Here is a 17,819-nt window from a genome sequence, read left to right on the forward strand (position 1 = left end):
TGCTTTGAGAGAAAACATTTCCATAAAGTACTTAGGAGGAAATTTTTGCTCATTTGAACTTTTTTGTTATTATCTTTAAGTAATTGCACAAAGGAGTTTCCATTCAACAGGTCCCCAACCATACCCACCCCCTCAGGTTACTTGGTTATTTGGTTGTATTTTCACTTATGTACATTGAATATAAGGAATGTGTTTGCCTATCTTTCCTCTCTATTTATCTACTTCTATTCCCTCCCCCCACAAAAAAATCTAAATTTGTAAATATTAAATCTCTCTCTCTTTTTTTTTTGGCCATTCCTGGGCTTTGGACTCAGGGCCTGAGCACTGTCCCTGGCCTCTTCTTGCTCAAGGCTAGCACTCTGCCACTTGAGCCACAGCGCACCTCTGGCCGTTTTCCATATATGTGGTGCTGGAGAATTGAACTGAGAGCTTCATGTGTAGGAGGCAAACACTCTTGCCACTAGGCCATACTCCCAGCCCATATTAAATCTCTTGTTAGTACCCAAATCAGATTCATGGTTCTCTACCTGTTTTTAAAAACAAACAACAACAACAAAAAAACACCCACCAAGGGTATTGCTATGTCTCAGGCTGGCCAGAACTTAATTTCCCCATAACTTAATGTTCCTCAACTTCCTGAATGCTAGGATTACAGGCAATCCCTTACATATCTGGCTCAGGAACATCTCAGTTTTGTTTTCTTCTGAAAAGTCAAGGTTAAGGTTTCAATTAAAGGTCATATTTTTGACAACTTGTGTATTTAATTATTTACTACATTAAAGCACTGTAGCCAAATTGAAAAGGCAAGTTTAGATTCATATAAAGAGAAAATCAAAGGAAACAGATTTTGGGATGTTTTGAAATACCTTGGTTCATAGTAACCAGTCTTTTATTTAGCTGAGTTTTGGCCAATAAGATGTATATCCTCTCCTGTCCTCTAAGCATGAGCTTCTAGGCTTTTCTTCTTAAGAGAATAGAAATCATTCTTTTTATAATTATGCTCTTTGTTTATAGAGGGGATAAGAAATACTGTGTTTCAAGTTCATTAAGACTGAAATATTATTCATTAAAATTTAATTTTTCTGGGTAATTTCTCACCAAAACCAAGTATTAGGCTGCTTTAAGTCATTGTTACCCTGTTATCTTTTCTAACCTTATTGCTAGCTGAATAAGTGTTTAGGATAGGAAATGGAAGCCAAAAGAGAGTTTCATATTTGCTTAGAAATGATAATTTCTGAAGCCTGAAAGGAGACTATAGTGAGAATAAATTCTTTACCTTTTGATTGTTTATTTCTCTTTAAATTTTTCTAAGAAAATTGAATTGTAACTTCAGTCTTTTATTGTGTTATTAATATGTATTTCCTATTGCTTAGAAAAAATACTAGTTTGTTTAGTCTTGTCTTTCCTCAAGTACCTTCTGGATGTTAGAGGTATTATCAGGGCAGTTCTCTCAGCAGTTTGAGAATTGTGCAGACACTTAGTAGTCCTGGTTCTGGATATTGCTGGAAAGGAAAAGGAAAAACATCTCTAAATGTTATAGTGAGGTATTTTTGTTCTTGGCAACACTGGGGATTGAACTCAGACTTGAGCTTGTTAGACACATGCTCTAACACTTGAGCCATTCCAGTAGTCTTTTTGCTTTTAGCTTATTTTCCAGATGGAGTTTTTGCCTGGGGACAAAATTAACCATGATCCTCTTAACTCCTTCCCTGTGTAGCTGGAATTACAGGTGTTGCCGCCATATAGCTGTAGTGAACATTTTGAAATTTAAACAAACTGGCATGGCAGTTTGCTTTCATCAGCCTGTCTTTAAACCCACAGTTTAGATGCTAAAGATAGAATAAAATTCTCTGAACACAATATTCAGGTCCTATGGATTTACTTACTATACAGTTCAGTGGATTTGGGTTTGGTAAATAGAAAACATTTTAGAAATAACAGATTTGAAGGAAAAATGTCCTGCATTTTCCTCATCATGGGGTGTTTGATTTTGGTAGGAAATGCTTATTATCTTTTACAAGTTATACATAAGTCTGTGTGTCAGTTTTCACATCCATTAATTTCTCTAATAAAATCAAATTTGAATCTCAAACTGTTAATATACAGTGTCATTCAGAATAAAAGGGAAAATATTTATTGACTGTTTATTGAACTGAGATCACCTTATTAATGATTAAGAAATGCTTTGTCCAACTGTTTTTAATTATAAGGACAAAACTTAACATAAGCAATAATCCCTAAACATAGTCTTACATTTTTGTGTGTCATCTTTTAATTTTTCATTACATAAGTACTCTTTACTTGCAATTTTGTGTTTTACTAGCAATATTTGTGTTCTCTTCATTATCACTATTATTGATTAGAAATCTGTACTTTGTCAAAAAACAAGGACATTTTTTCAGTCAGACCTGATAAGCAGCCCTTGAGTTTAACAATATTGCTGACATAGTATTAAAGAGTGGCATGAAATTATTCCTGCCTTAATTGAGCAAATGTAATTTGGTGCTTCTGCTTTCGGAATTACTAAACTAATTATTGCTCTTCTTGTCTATATTTTTTGTTTCCCCCATCAGCCAATACCACTCCTGAAGCAGAAGATGAATCATTCCATTACAATGTCACAGGAACAGATTGCCAGTCTTTTAGCCAATGCTTTCTTCTGCACATTTCCCCGGCGAAATGCTAAGATGAAATCGGAATATTCTAGTTACCCAGACATTAACTTCAATCGGTATGTGTCCAGAAAACAACTTGTTTTACACTGAAATAGAGAATGGCATATTTTGAATTATTTGCCAGTGGGTAAGCATTTTATATACATCTTTCAGTGCTGATTTTACCAGTTTTCAGTCAAGGTAATTAAAGGTCATAGAGGAATTGATTGGATCCAGGAGCCCAGCAAGTCACAGAACTAAGATTCTATCTTAGTTATTCCAGTGCCTTTTTGTTCCCCTCTTTAGATCCATCAGCCTCTAGTTTGACTAGTTAGTCATTGGAATGTTTGCTATACTTTATATTCTTTCCATATTGAAATATGTGAAATGGGAGGACAAGTCCTCCTTTCTAGTTGTTGTTTTTTTTTTTTTTTTTTTGCCAGTTCTGGGTCTTGGACTCAGGGCTTGAGCACTGTCCTGGCTTCTTTTTGCTCAAGGCTAGCACACTGTCACTTGAGCCACAGTGCCACTTCTGGCCATTTTTTATATATGTGGTGCTGGGGAATTGATCCCAGGGCTTCCTGTATGTGAGGCAAGCACTCTTGCCACTAGGCTATACTCCCAGCTCAAGTCTTCCTTTCTATAAAGGTCTCAAAATGCAAACATACTAAAATCTAAGTCTTCAAAAATATGCCAAAAGTGAAGATTACAAAATGATGGACATTTTATAGACATGATTAATTTATCAAGGGAGTATTTCTTATAAAGAAGACAAAGGAATGTTCAAATTATTGTCTACATTAATACATCATAAGTGTTTTGATAAAGATTATAGATTTCATCCATTTTTCCAAATAAGCATTCTGTCATCTACACAAATGAAAACAGTATAAAGGTTCATCTTGGCAAATGAACAGCATATTTTTCCTTGCCCATTCCTTTCCTTTCTCTTTACTCACAAGTCCTTTTTCCCCAAACTTGTATTTTTTTCTTCACATATGCTCCTTTTTCCTGTAGGGTTGTATAATGTCCACCTCTACCACTTCTAATCATCTATCTCCTGACTTTGAGGGTAGGTTAGTGTAGCAGTGTTTAGTCAGCCATCCTCAATACTTAAAACTATTATTCTTTGCTGTGGTGGTGCTTTTGTCACTTATCAAATATTTTTCCTCCCTCCCTCCCTCCCTCTTCACTATTTAAAAAAAAATTCCAGATACTTCGTTTCATCCATTAAGGATTTAGGATTTCAGTTCTTCAGAGATACCATTCATCCTAATTCTTTGGTAAATATATATGGCCTTTAAATAATTACTTTAAAGTAGGGAGAAGTTAGTTATCAGAATTAAGCAGAAAACAGTTAATAAAAGTCCATGGTTTTTGTTATTTGATTTTTTGAGACTGGAATCCCACAGACATAGAGCTAGCATAGGTGGCCTCACACCTGTAATCCTAGCTACTCAGGTGGCTGAGATCTGAGCACTGTGATTTGAAGCAAACCTAGATAGCAAAGTCTATGAGACTGATCTCCAATTAACTACCAAAAAGCCAAAAGTGGAGCTGTAGCTCAAGTGGTAGAACTATAGCCTTGAACATAAAAGCCCAGACCCTTCAAGCCCTATTTCTGGTATGAAAAAGAAACAACACAACAACAACAACAAAAGCAAAAGCAAGGATATGGAGCTTCTTCACAGTTGTACCTCCATAGACACTTTATGATTGCCTGTACTTCACCCCAAGCATTGTGTTCAGAAAGTAGACAAAGGTAAAACAAGAATGGCAGGGACCTACACCACTCCCACCTTCTTTTCTCAACAGTACAGGTGCAGAATGGCAAAAGACCAAAATGAAGAAGACTTGAGAAGGCTTGGCTTTTAGCAGTTACCAAAATTTGTTAATTTTAGTATATGTTCTAGTTTTAATATTTTGTTTTTTAAATGTCTTTTTTTCATTATTGGATGACCTTGAAGAATAGCCAGCTTTTGTCTTTTGTTTGTTTTGTTTTTTATCAAAAGAAAGGATATAATATGACTTAAGATAGTTACAAATGTTATTAGGACCCAGAGAATATTTGAAATTGGATTTTCTTTGTCAAGTGCTGGAAAATTGGAATGTAGCTTTGTAGAAAATTTATTCTCATTAGGTGCCAGGGCATGTTACATCAGAAAGAGGCAACTAGCTGGCCCCGCCTGTTTCCCAGCCCTGGGGCCACATGTGGCTATTATGCCAGAACCCAGTAAGGTGGTTCTAGCTGGCCCTGCCTCCCAACCTTGGGACCACATATGGCTAAGATGGCGCCTGGTGATGAACCCGGAGGAGGTCCTGTGGGCTGTGAGGTAGAATTAGGCCGCCTCTTAGGATTGGTCCCTTGGCCCTCCACCGACAGCTCAGGCCTCCTTTCACAGTCCCTAGATAGGTGCACTTACACCCCTCCCCTTCCTGCCACTCTCTGACGTATTTTAAGAGCGGAGCTTATTTCAATAAAGTGAGATGTGTGCAGACATTAAAAAAAAAAAGAAAATTTATTCTCATTAGGATTTTTTTTTTTTTTTTTTTTTTTTTTTTTTTTTTTGCCAGTCCTGGGCCTTGGACTCAGGGCCTGAGCACTGTCCCTGGCTTCTTTTTGCTCAAGGCTAGCACTCTGCCACTTGAGCCACAGCGCTGCTTCTGGCCGTTTTCTGTATATGTGGTGCTGGGGAATCGAACCTAGGGCCTCGTGTATCCGAGGCAGGCACTCTTGCCACTAGGCTATATCCCCAGCCCTCTCATTAGGATATTAACCTTGAAGTAGATCTGAAGAGTACTTGTTCTTATGCAAGTATTTCAACACCTTGGACAATACAGGCTTGGTAGATTATTTTTTGTTTTGCCTTTTTTTTTTCTTATTTATTGTCAAAGTGATATACAGAGAGGTTACAGTTTCATACATTAGGCCTTGGGTACATTTCTTGTACTGTTTGTTACCTCCTCCCTCATTCCCCCCTCCCCCCATTGTTTTGCGTTTTGATTTTTACTTTCCTACTGTTGTGCCAAGTCGCGAAACCACCACCAAGAAGACCACCGAGACTCAGACATTCTGAAATGCAAAAGCAAGGCAAGGCTTTATTTAAGCAAGCTGCAACTCGCGCCTTGTCCTACCCACCGACACAGCGGAGGTTAGGAGGGAGCCCCGAGCTGTGATTACACAGGGCTTATAAAGGCAAAGAACAAAGTTACAACAATCAGGTGTTCAAGCAAGCAAGATTAGGATACAGGTACAAATCTGATTGGCTCAGGGTTCGAGGCATTCTAGGGGTGGTCAGAGTTAAGCATTCCCAGCGGTTAGAGTTCTACACTGACTGGGCCCTAATGGGCTTGTCCTGGGTCTGCTCACAGGGCCTGCTTATCTCAGGTTCGCGTGGTAAAGTGGGGTTCGCGTGGTAAAATGGGGTTCGCGTGGTAAAATGGGGTTCACATGGTAAAATGGGGCCTGACTTCAAAGTCTGGCACTTCATTTCCCCCTTTTTCTTTTTGGTACCTTGGCTCCATTCTGTCCATTTCAATGGCTTTCATGTCTAGGGGATGATATAGAGATAAGGCATGGGCCAATAGGGCCCAAAGTAGTAACCAAAGGGCCTGTCACCATTTCTCACAAGTACAGTCTCTGTACCTCTGTTTTGCATTCCTCTAGTTTATCCTGCCTCATCTTCCCAAAAACAACTCTGGTCCCTCAGTTTTAAAGGGGGACTGATGGGTGAAGATCATCCATCTTCTGTAACTTCTTCAGGCTGACTCAGGGGCGTTGACCTTACCTAGCCAGGAACCTATAACCTTAGTCTACTTTACCAAGGGACTGCAGGATTACTGCAAACTGAAAATTAACTTTCAGCTATACAGACTTACCATTAGCTATATAGTGTTTAGTATCCAAATGTAAGCAACAAAATAATACATAAACTTCTCAGCTGTGCTCTAAGGGTTGGGTGGCTATACCCGTATTCCTGAGCAAGCCCAAAATACCTAAAATAAGGGTGTCACCTCACTTTGGAGTGAGCTGCCAAAATAACATCAACATTAGCCTGGGTAGCAGGGAAAGAAAGCAAAAAGAAAATTATAACAATGTTCAGTCTAACTTTCTTTTCTTGAGGCGAAGGCGAAGCGGCTGACTCGGGTGCTTGGAGACCTCCCATGTTCCATCACGGTAGTCATTGTCCAGGGCAAAGGGGCCAGCTGGCCTGGCGTGGAAGCAATGAGCCCAAGTGGCGATGCCGTCTAGGGTCCCTTCCACCGTGGTTCTAAGGATTTGGGGTTATGCCTCCGGACAAACACTCAGTCCCCAGGTCTGAATAAATGGGTAGGGACAGAAGCAGAATCATATAATGCCTTAAGTTGGGGCCACATATTCTTGTGCATAAGCTGCAAATAATCGAGTTTACACAAAAATTCAGCATCATCCAAATCAGCAAGCAATTCAGTCTGAAGGCTAGGGAAAATGGGCGGGGGGTACCCGTACATTATTTCAAAAGGAGTAAAGCCAAGCTGATAGGGAGAATTTCTTACTCTAAGCAGAGCAAAAGGAAGGAGTGACACACAATCTGCTCCAGTCTCTAAGGCCAATTTAGTTAAGGTATCTTTTAGAGTCTGATTCATTCTCTCTACCTGTCCTGAACTCTGGGGTCTATGAGTACAATGCAATTTCCAGTTTGTCCCCAGTGCAGCGGCTATTCCCTGACTTACATTTGAAACGAAAGCCGGTCCGTTGTCCGACCCAATGGTGGATGGGAAGCTATACCTGGGTAGGATTTCTTCCAGGATCTTCTTAGCCACTACATTCGCAGTCTCATGCTTTGTTGGATAGGCTTCAACCCATCCTGAAAAGGTGTCTACAAAAACTAACAAATATTTGTATCCAAATTTTTCCAGGTTTAATTTCTGTGAAATCTACTTCCCAATACACGCCTGGCCTATCCCCACAGAGGCGAGCTCCTTTAGTAACTGGTTGATTGGGGGCGTTGGTGAGCTGACAGGCCTTACAATTTTTAACAATATCTTCAATAAGTTGATCTTTCTAATTTTCACTTTGGAGTGTCGGAGCAAGTCCTGCATTTTTCGGGTTCCCATGTGAGAAGCTCAGTGGATTCTCTTAAGGATCCCCTTACCCAGCCCTAGTGGCAAGATAAGTTTCCCTTCACAAGTTTTCCACCAGTCATTGTTTCCTTCTCTGTCCAGGGGTTTGTGGGCCATGGGAATTTTCTTTATCCACTCCAAATCTTCTTGGGAATACTGGGGCACAGGAGGCAAAGCTCGTGGCCCTAGATGTACTAAAGTCTGTTCCCAGGAACTCTGAATTGTCTGGCTGATTTTAGGCAAAGGGATTTTCAGCACAGTCTACATGCATCTGACAGCCAACGCTTGCTCTCTTTTAATATGAAGCCCAGATGGGTGACTTCAGGTTTACAAATTTGTGCCTTTTAACATTCTAGTTTGCAAAAGCATTTTCCTGACTGGCTGGGGAACTGATCTCTTGATGACCTAAAAAGTTACCTTTGCAGGCCTTAAACAGATCTCAATAAGGACACAATCTCAGGTCTACAAGCTTTCTTTCCTGAACAGATGTATCAGCTTAAAATTCTCACTGCCAGTCAGAGCTTTGAGTAAATACGGGGGGTTGAGATTTTAATCTATCCTCTCATTTGACAAACTTCCCCTTACTAACCACTATCACAGATGACTGGCAAGTTCCTGCCCAGTAGACAGACATGGGCATTGGAAAGGCATGCTTATGAACTATTCTTCTAGGACTTCCTGGCTTTGATTAACATTTGAAAGGCCAAACAGGAGTGACTCTAGGATCTGACACCATCTCTGCCATCCAAGCAGTGGCTTACTGCCTCTGGATGCTTCATCACTTTTGTCCCAGGAGGAGTGACTTTCCACTGGACTTGGACTCAGGGCCTGAGTGCTGTCCCCCAGCTCTCTAGCTCAAGGCTAACACCCTACCACTTTGAGCTCCACACAACTTCGTTCCCAGCACTCTGCTGGCTGCTTAGAGACAAGTCTCTCACAGGGACCTTTCTCTGCCCGGGCTGGCTTCGAACCGCAGATTTCAGATCAGTGAGTCTTACAAGAGGCCACTTTACTCCAATTATAAGCAACAAGGTGGTCCACACAGAAGTAGTTTTTAAGCATGCTCTTTTACCTGGAACTTATTAAGGGCCAGTATTAGATCTTGAAAACTTGCAGGAATCACCTGTGCTTCTCTGTGGGCCTGCAGGAAACTGTTACAAAAAAACCTACAAAGAAGCTGGAATGGCAATTAAACATTTCGGTAGCCATAATTCTCCTTTTCTCACTTTGCAATAATTATTTAGGACAATTTTACTTCCAAATGTCTTATCTAGAAATGTATTCTTGATTTCCAAAGCCTTTTTAACACTAACACAACACTTTAGCTTTTATCTGCATCGGAAAAACTGAAGCTCACAGGCATTCTGAAACCAGGTGCCGCCCTTTGCCTACGGGCTGCTTGTTTCAAAAGAGCCTGTTTTTTTTTTTTTTTTCTTCAGTCCCAGTTACTGCATGGCATGAAGACCTTTGAATTTTTCCTTAATGCAAGAATCACAACTAGAAATACTTATCCATTCAGCTTTCCAATATATTAGTGAGAAACATTGGCCCATTTTGCCATTTTCCTACCTACATAGAGTTAATAAGAGTTTACTTCTATCCCCATTAGTTTAGTATATATATATATATATATCCTTTTAAATCCAAATTTCTGACACTTAGCTTTGATTTTTTTTTTAAATTTTAATTAAAGAACCCTGAGAAATCCTTTTTTAACTGTAGTTCCTCTTTAAAACAATGCAATAATACATTTAAAGCATTTGGTAATGCCCAAACTTGATGACCATTTGAATTTAAACTTAAACTTAGTTTTGCATCATACTGCAATCTTGAACATGTTCACACTCACACATGCACACACACATACATTTTCAAAAGATTTTAGGGGGCTGGGGATATAGCCTAGTGGCAAGAGTGCCTGCCTCGGATACACGAGGCCCTAGGTTCGATTCCCCAGCACCACATATACAGAAAACGGCCAGAAGCGGCGCTGTGGCTCAAGTGGCAGAATGCTAGCCTTGAGCGGGAAGAAGCCAGGGACAGTGCTCAGGCCCTGAGTCCAAGGCCCAGGACTGGCCAAAAAAAAAAAGATTTTAAAGCGCACTGAAGAAGCATTGGCCGTACATTTTAAGACAAAAACCTTTAACAAATGATTTTAGCATTCTCCAGCCTCATTTTCCAGGGCTTGATAGTTTTAGTAAAACATTTTTAGTCTTAGTAAAACATTTTAGCACACCAAACAATTTTCTGCTTAAGAAGGCTGGGTGGGGGTCCCCCTATTCTTCTTTGCGGACACTCTCACTGATTGATTGTGGGCTGTCATCTGTACATCTTTCCAGTGAGCTAAAGTCAAGTCCAGGGGAGTGAAATGAACGTTCCCCATCATCCGTTTGTCAGTCAGGCACAGCGTAAGAAAGAAACACCCAAAAATAATCACAGGCACAAAGACCAGACAACACTTACAGACTTAGGGAGCCGCAGCTTACAGGTTCGACTGTGTCTCTCCTGCCCCTGTGAGGGGGCAGACCACACAGTCTTGAGGCTCTCTCTCTCCCGTTCCTGTGTAGGAGCGGACCAGACAACCCCGAATATAGAGTGGACCGGACGGGCGCCCATTAGAAGGGCCTCCCGGTCCAGTCCTTCAGGTTCAGGGTGGTAGTGGGAAGCCTGAGCCCCCTGTGGAGGGCTTGAGGCGTCCCCTAAGTCCTCCAGGACTGCCCATACGAGCGTGTCCACTCCAGCTGGTCCTTCACTAGCTACAGGTTCAGATTCAGGTGGCTGGCCAAAACAGAAAACAAAAACTACAAATCACACAGACACAGACACACAGAATGAACAGCGCTATTTTCTTACCTGTGGAGTCTGGGGTCTCGGGGGTCTCTGGGGCCATCCCAGACGAGCCCCCAAATGTGCCAAGTCGTGAAACCACCACCAAGAAGACCACCAAGACTCAGACATTCTGAAATGCAAAAGCAAGGCAAGACTTTATTTAAGCGCGCTGCAACTCGGGCCTTGTCCTACCCACCGACACAGTGGAGGTTGGGAGAGAGCCCCGAGCTGTGATTTCACAGGGCTTATAACGGCAAAGAACAAAGTTACAACAATCAGGTGTTCAAGCAAGCAAGATTAGGATACAGGTACAAATATGACTGACTCAGGGTTGGATTCTAGGGGTGGTCAGTATTAAGCATTCCCAGTGGTTAGAGTTAGACCAACTGGGCCCTAATGGGCTTGTCCTAGGTCTGCTTACCGGGCCTGCTTATCTCAGGTTCGCGTGGTAAAGTGTGGTTCGCGTGGTAAAATGGATCCTGACTTCAAAGTCTGGCACTTCACTACCTTTTCTTGTTAGATGTAGTATTATAAAACAGATTCTGTTGTTATGACTGGCTAAAATTTTTGATGGGTGCTCTGTACCTTCATGTTTTTAGTGAGCTGTTTAGCTCAAACCCTAAACCTATTTTTAGTGTATATGGTCATTTAGCTGAATCATTAAATTTGTTTTTAGTGAGCGCCATCATTTAGCTCAAAAACACTAAACTTGGTGTGGGATGGGGGTGATTGGGTGAGTGTTGGGAGATTATGTATTTGTCAGTCCTAGGGCTTGAACTCAGGACCTGAGTACAGTCCCTGAGCTTTTTCTGCTAAAGGCTAGCGCTCTACCACTTGAGCCACTGCTCCACTACTGGCTTATTTTTGGTAGTTAAATGAGGTGAGAGTCTCAGGGACTTTGAGCTGACTTTGAAAGAAATCCTTAGATCTCAGCCTTCTGAGTTGCTAGGATTATAGGCGTTAGCCACAAACACTAAATGTGGTTTTCCTGTTCCATGATCATTTAGCTAAAACTCTAAGCCTTTTAGTATACTCTATCAATTACTAAACCTATTGGCCCAGGGTGTAAGCATGTTAGGCTTGACAGGAGGCAAGGCCAGAGGGGGCTGGTGAGGCTAGGCCATTTTTTTCTTGATGAAAGGAATATAGATTAGGACAATGAAAACACTTTATATAAATACATATTGATTTCTTAGTAGGTGTTTAGCTCAAGTACCTAGTCTTGCTATGGCTTCAGAAAAAAATGGCATGAGAATATCTGAATAATAATAATAGTTAATTATTTATCAAGAAATTGTCTTGTGCTAATCATTTCTGAATTATGTTTTACTTAATTCTTGAATCAACCAAGTGAAGGTATTATTGATTAGGTATTGTTACAATTTCCATTTTCCACATGGAAAAGGTGGAAGTCTGAGTGTGTGGGTTGTTCAGTATCGTTCACACAGTCACTGGAAGAATTTGGATGTCGCCTGCTTCTACAAGTTGTGTCCCTAATCACCCTGCTTCACAATCTTCCTTTGAATATACCAGAGTAATAACTTAATACCTCATAGCTACTCAGCAATTAGGACAATTCTTAGAGATAATTCTTGTTCTATTAAATGAGCCAAAGCCATCTGTAAGCCCAGAGTGATCATGATTGATTTCAGCTTGTAGTAAATAACATTTTCACCAAATAAGAGTTTAACTGGGTTTGTTGAAGATTTGAAGCCAGACATATTCTTGTCTTGCTGGCTAATGGATGTTCTTTTGGATACTAGAACATTGAAAATGAATTAAAGCTGCTAAGCTCATGATAGTCTTCATAGTTACAAGGACTTTCAGCAGGCAGATTGTCTGCACTTGTTTCTCAGTAGGAGATGACGTGCTTTAGTGACAGGCAGGAACAGTGACTATCTAAGCATGGATGCATCTGTCAATGGCACACTTTGATTCTGTCTGTGGAAGTTTCTAGGTAGGGACTCATATTATTTTGTTCACGGAAAGTGAACGTCTTGCCACAGAATTGGGACTTAATTTTGTTCAAACTCCATGCCTTTCATTGTGTCTCACTGCCTCTCAAAAGCATAATTCTCTAAGAGCTCTCTGGAATTGGAAGACATCTCAAAGTCCCACTTTCCCATGCAGCAATCTGATGAACCATTTGGTAAGCTGATTATGTGGCACTTTGTTGTCAGTGTGTTTCCTTTCTGCATGGTTTGTATTTATGATTATAGTTCTGGCACTTGGGAGTGGTGTGTGTGTGTGTGTGTGTGTGTGTGTGTGTGTGAGAGAGAGAGAGAGAGAGCGAGAGAGAGAGAGCGCTATAAGTTATTTAATCTCAAATGAGGGATGGCTGCCTAGTTGATTGAGTATGTGATGGGAGACTGATGTCAGTAAATCAGATAAGTCTTCCCTTTTTATTTATTGTTGTATTCTTCCAGACCTGCTTAGTTATGTTAAATACTCCTGACCTTTTCCCCTGATTGCCTTTCAAGGCCTAAACATTCATATAAAGGCTTCCAATGTGATTAGCATTGATGCTTCTGAAATTGCATAGAAAGTAGATGGTCAGAGATAAATTATGGGTCTCAGCAATGGTCAGCCTAGAAGGCTTTTATGTCTTGCCTCTTCCCTGAATTAAAAATGCTGCTGGGGCCATATGGCAGAGTGCCTCACAAAGGAGCCAGGAATGACATTATGGCTGAAACCCATATTATCCCTTGCTTCTGTTTTAAAGTGGAGGTTATAGTGCTTCATGCTTGATTTACTATGTACAAATGGAATTAATCCTTAACTCCAAATGGTACAGGGTGTGTGTCTAGAATCCAATTCCAGTAATGTTATCAATATTCCATTCAGGGAAAGATTTTATTAAACCATGTTTCTCTTTATAAGTATGGAAAGAAAATCACAAGCTAATAAGTATCTGACCCTTGAATGACTTCTTCCCTTGAAAATGCAAACTATTTTATTTAGTACAAAGTGAGGTTATAGGACTGTCTTTCTAAAAATAATCTGTAGTTATCATTTAGTAACATACTGAAATATCTTCACATGCACAGAAGTTATTATAGCTTAGTTTGTGTACAAATTTTCATACATATGAATATATATGCATGTATATATATACACACATATATATGTGAAAAGGATGTTGAGAAGAGTCTAAAAACAAACCATGCCTGGCTATATGAGGTCTTCTCTCTCTCTGAATCTGTGTCTTTTTTTCTCAGTAATGTCTTTATTTTTGCATTTCAATCCCTCCCTCCATCTTCAGTCCCATTTCTGTTCTCCTATCTTCCCCTTTCTCTTCTTGGGCTCCATGCTCAATCCTTTTGTCATTATCTTCTCAAGACCCTTAACCTTAGATTGCACCTCACTTTCATATGATGACTTTTCTTTCATGCCTGTTACCTGTACATTCCTGTTATTTTCACTTACTGCAATGGTGGTATAATTCCTTTTATCTAGTGGCTGTAACATAGTACTTTAAAAGTCATTAGCATCCAAGTCTGAGAATTGTTGTAAAGGTTTTAAACTAACTTCCTCCCTCTGACTGTATCTTCACTGCTATACACATATCCATCCACACATTCCCACCCATCATCAGGGAAATGGGAAAGCCTGTTTGGTTACACGGAGATTTGAAATTTGGCTTGGGGCCACAAATAAATATATTACATTGAGATTATGCTTAATCTGACTGTTAAGATTTGGACATGTGTTGAACAGTGTCACTCATTTGTATAATGATAGTGACATCCATCTACTTTTCCACAAACATCCATATTACCAAAATAATAAACATGTAGTCTCAAGGGACTCCTAAAATCAATAATCTCTCATCATAGTCATGAAATATGTGGACTTTCATGCAATTTTGTAAACACCTGACCACATAATAGGTGCTAGGGACACTTTCCTTTTTGTGTTTTAGGGAATTTTTCCTTAGGAACAATGGCCATTTTGCCTCCTTTCCCTGCAGAAGAACTTTTTCCCTTTAACTGAATTGTGTGATGTGCCAGTTCATCTCCAGAAAAAGGTGGTGGCTACTGTCTGTGTTCATACTGTTTGCCACCCTCAGAAGGGGTTTTGCAGTGCAGCCCAAGATCTTCATTAGTATAAAATATATTTATTAAAATATGATGTTTAAATAAACTACCAAGTAGCTCTTATATTTTGGCTATCATTTTGATAAACAAGCTATTCTGGTTGATACATTGTAGAGAAATCAAGCTGAAACCTGCCTTTTTTTTTTTCAGGTAGCATGCGGTTTTAAAAGCATGCATGTTGCCAGGGGCTGGTGGCTCATGCCTGTAATCCTAGCTACCCAGAAGGCTGAGATCTGAGGATCACTGTTCAAAACCATCCTGAGCAGAAAGGTGCCAGTCTTGAGCATAAAAGCTAAGGGACAGCACCCAGGCCCTAAGTTCAAGCCCCAGTTCCTCCACTTAAATATTTTAAATAGTCTGAAATGAGTAACAATTATTACATGAGCACTGAAACTATTTTTAATAGATTAAATTTTAGATGGTTAAAATACTACCCAAGCATTTCTTTCTAGGAAATATTCACAGAAGTTGTTTTTCCAGAAGTTGACCCTATAGTATAGATTTCAGATAATTGTAAATGGAATTTTTGATACCTGTATTTCATCTCCTTTTCCTAATTCATTTCAGTTGCTCAATAGGATTCTCTCATAAAAGTAACTTTTTCCCTATCTATATACTTACATAAGCTGTTCTAGTGGTGAAACATATTACCCATTTCAGCACTTAATAAAGTAGACTGTTGCTTGAAGGGTTTCTTGATTTAAAATCATAATATATGGCTAGAGGCAGAGAATTCTTATCATTTGTAGCCACCAAATCTTCTTGCAATTTTTAAATGCCTTTAGAAAACTAGAATTTACGCACAAACGCATGCTTTTATGTGAAAGATCTTTTAGTGAGCTGCTTACTGAGTTCCTATGCTTCTAAAGCTCTGCTTTTCTTTCAGCAAGATAAATTGAATTACATGTTACCCATAACAATGTCGTGCCATTTCAAAGAAAATCACATTAAGCAGTGTAGATCCAGGTTGCTGGAAACTGGATGACATAGTGTAGGCACTGTTTGGGTTACCAAGCAAAGGATTGTTGTTAATCAGCTTGAACTGTCATAACAAAATACCACTCAATAGATGGCCCAAACAACAGAAACTTGTTTTCTTACAATTCTGAGACTGGACACCCCAGATTACAGTGTTATCCACTTTGGTTCCAGATGAGGACTTTTTTCCTGTCTTGTAGATCACTGCTTTCCCTCTGCCTTCACATGACAAGCGATGCTCTGGTGTCTCTTTCTTTTTATAAGGACCCTAGTCTCATAGATTAGGATATTTCCTTGGTTAATCCTTACTACCTTTTTACAGGCCCAACCTCCAAATGCAACTACTTTGTGGATTCTAGCTCTGACATAGGAATATTGGGAGACAGAAACATTCATTATGTAATAGGTCTATTTGGTACTTAATAGTCATCATTATCTTACTATACCTGCTTAACTTTCATCACATTCCCCTCACATTACCATTTTTGTTTAATTATATAGTTACCAGTAATAGTGTACATTATAATTCCCCCACCCCTTTTTTTTTTTTTGCCATGAAGGAAATGGCTGTGCTTTAACTGACTGGCCCTGATTGACCTTGAGAGACTAGACATAGTGCCTTTTCCCTGGAGATTGTAGTGGTGTAAGCTTTGAAGAAGCCTGTTTCTAGTGGGATTCAGTACTCTTCAGATACCCTTAGAATCCAAACCAGTGTGCCATCTTCCATTATTACCAAGTCACCTTCTGAAAGAATTCTTTTGTATTCCTGAGTGGAAATAACAGATTTAGTTTTTCCTGAGTCATTAAGGCATTTTAACTCCATACTCTCATATTTTTGGTCTCTTTCAGACTGTTTGAAGGACGTTCATCAAGGAAACCAGAGAAACTGAAAACACTCTTTTGCTACTTTAGAAGAGTCACTGAGAAAAGTAAATTCCTTTTATTCTTGATGTAATTATGTGAATGAGGACAGTTCAAATCAAGTGACAAGTGAGGGACATTTTGGACCTAACATACACTTTCCTGCCCAAACCACAGTTAAACAGCAGTTATAAAATGGTATAACTTAGACTCTGTTATATAAATACAAAAGTGTATGCTATGAATGTGTATGTGTTCTGCATGCTCTGAAATCATACTTTAAATCTGTAGTAAACATTAAAGGATTTTTTTTATCAGCCAAAAAAGCAGTGAAGTGGCACTTCAAAGGAATATATATTGACCAGAAAATAAAGAAGCATTAACTAATTGAGATTCATTTAGATGATCAAAGAATGTTTTCCTATCCATTCTTTATCTTTTGCCCTCTTAAACTCTTTGTAGAGTTCTTATAAAACTAAATTAAATTTAGTGTTTACCTGTTTGTCTTCTTCTGTTGGACCTCACCATCTTGCTTTACTGGTATCTGGTGGTAGTTTGAGGCCACAATACCTTTCTAGCAAGTGCAGGTAATGACCAGTTGGTGGTAGATCCAGTTGAATGACCATGACCAAATTGCTTTTTAACTCTGCCTCAGTTTTCTTATCTGTGAAATAAAAATCAGGCTATTACAGATATTAAAGAAGAGTATACATGCTTAAGATATTAGCTATTATCATTGGGTAGCCTTGCCTACAAGCTTAAAAGTTTCCTTTTACTAGCTAAGAGCTAAGAGCTTAAGCCTCTAATCCTAACTATTCAAGAGACTGAAATCTGGAAAATTACAATTCAAGGCCAGGCTGAGCAGAGACGTCTGAGAGACTCTATCACCAAAATAAGTGGCAAAAAGCTTGGCCAGAGGTGTGACTCAAGTGGTAGAACACCAGTTGAGCAAGCAAGCCAAGCAAAGTTTGATATTCTGAGTTAAAACTATACTACTGGCAAAAAAGTTTTCTTTTGCTAAGTAAATCAGGTCTATTCTGCTCAAATGAGTTCTTGGCACTTCTGGCCAAATCTTGTGAGATTTTCTTAAACATATCTTCAAAGCTTCCTAGAGTCGTTTTTCTCCTACTTTAAAAATTTCCCCACATTACATTCTATTTTGTGTTCTTCCCCTTCATATGTAACATTGGACCTTGTTCTAATTTTTGGAAAGAAATCAAGAATCATGGTTTTAATATTTAAGGGGAAAATCATCTTTTTTTACAAAGGAGTATTTATCTCCTACGTTATTGAGTTT

General features: G+C 39.4%; 1 protein-coding gene across 3 annotated transcripts in view; it reads left to right on the forward strand.

Moving 5' to 3' along the window:
* Parg (poly(ADP-ribose) glycohydrolase) overlaps positions 1-17,819 on the forward strand; it is a 120,548-nt gene that overhangs the window by 56,643 nt on the left and 46,086 nt on the right. For all 3 annotated transcript variants that reach the window (XM_048339291.1, XM_048339293.1, XM_048339292.1), the window contains 2 exons: positions 2,574-2,731; positions 16,511-16,590. In XM_048339291.1, coding sequence (XP_048195248.1) covers positions 2,574-2,731; positions 16,511-16,590 — 238 coding nt within the window. The remainder of the gene's footprint in view (positions 1-2,573; positions 2,732-16,510; positions 16,591-17,819) is intronic.

This window comes from Perognathus longimembris, chromosome 2 (genome assembly GCF_023159225.1).
Source record: "Perognathus longimembris pacificus isolate PPM17 chromosome 2, ASM2315922v1, whole genome shotgun sequence".
NCBI classification, from domain to species: Eukaryota; Metazoa; Chordata; class Mammalia; order Rodentia; family Heteromyidae; genus Perognathus; species Perognathus longimembris.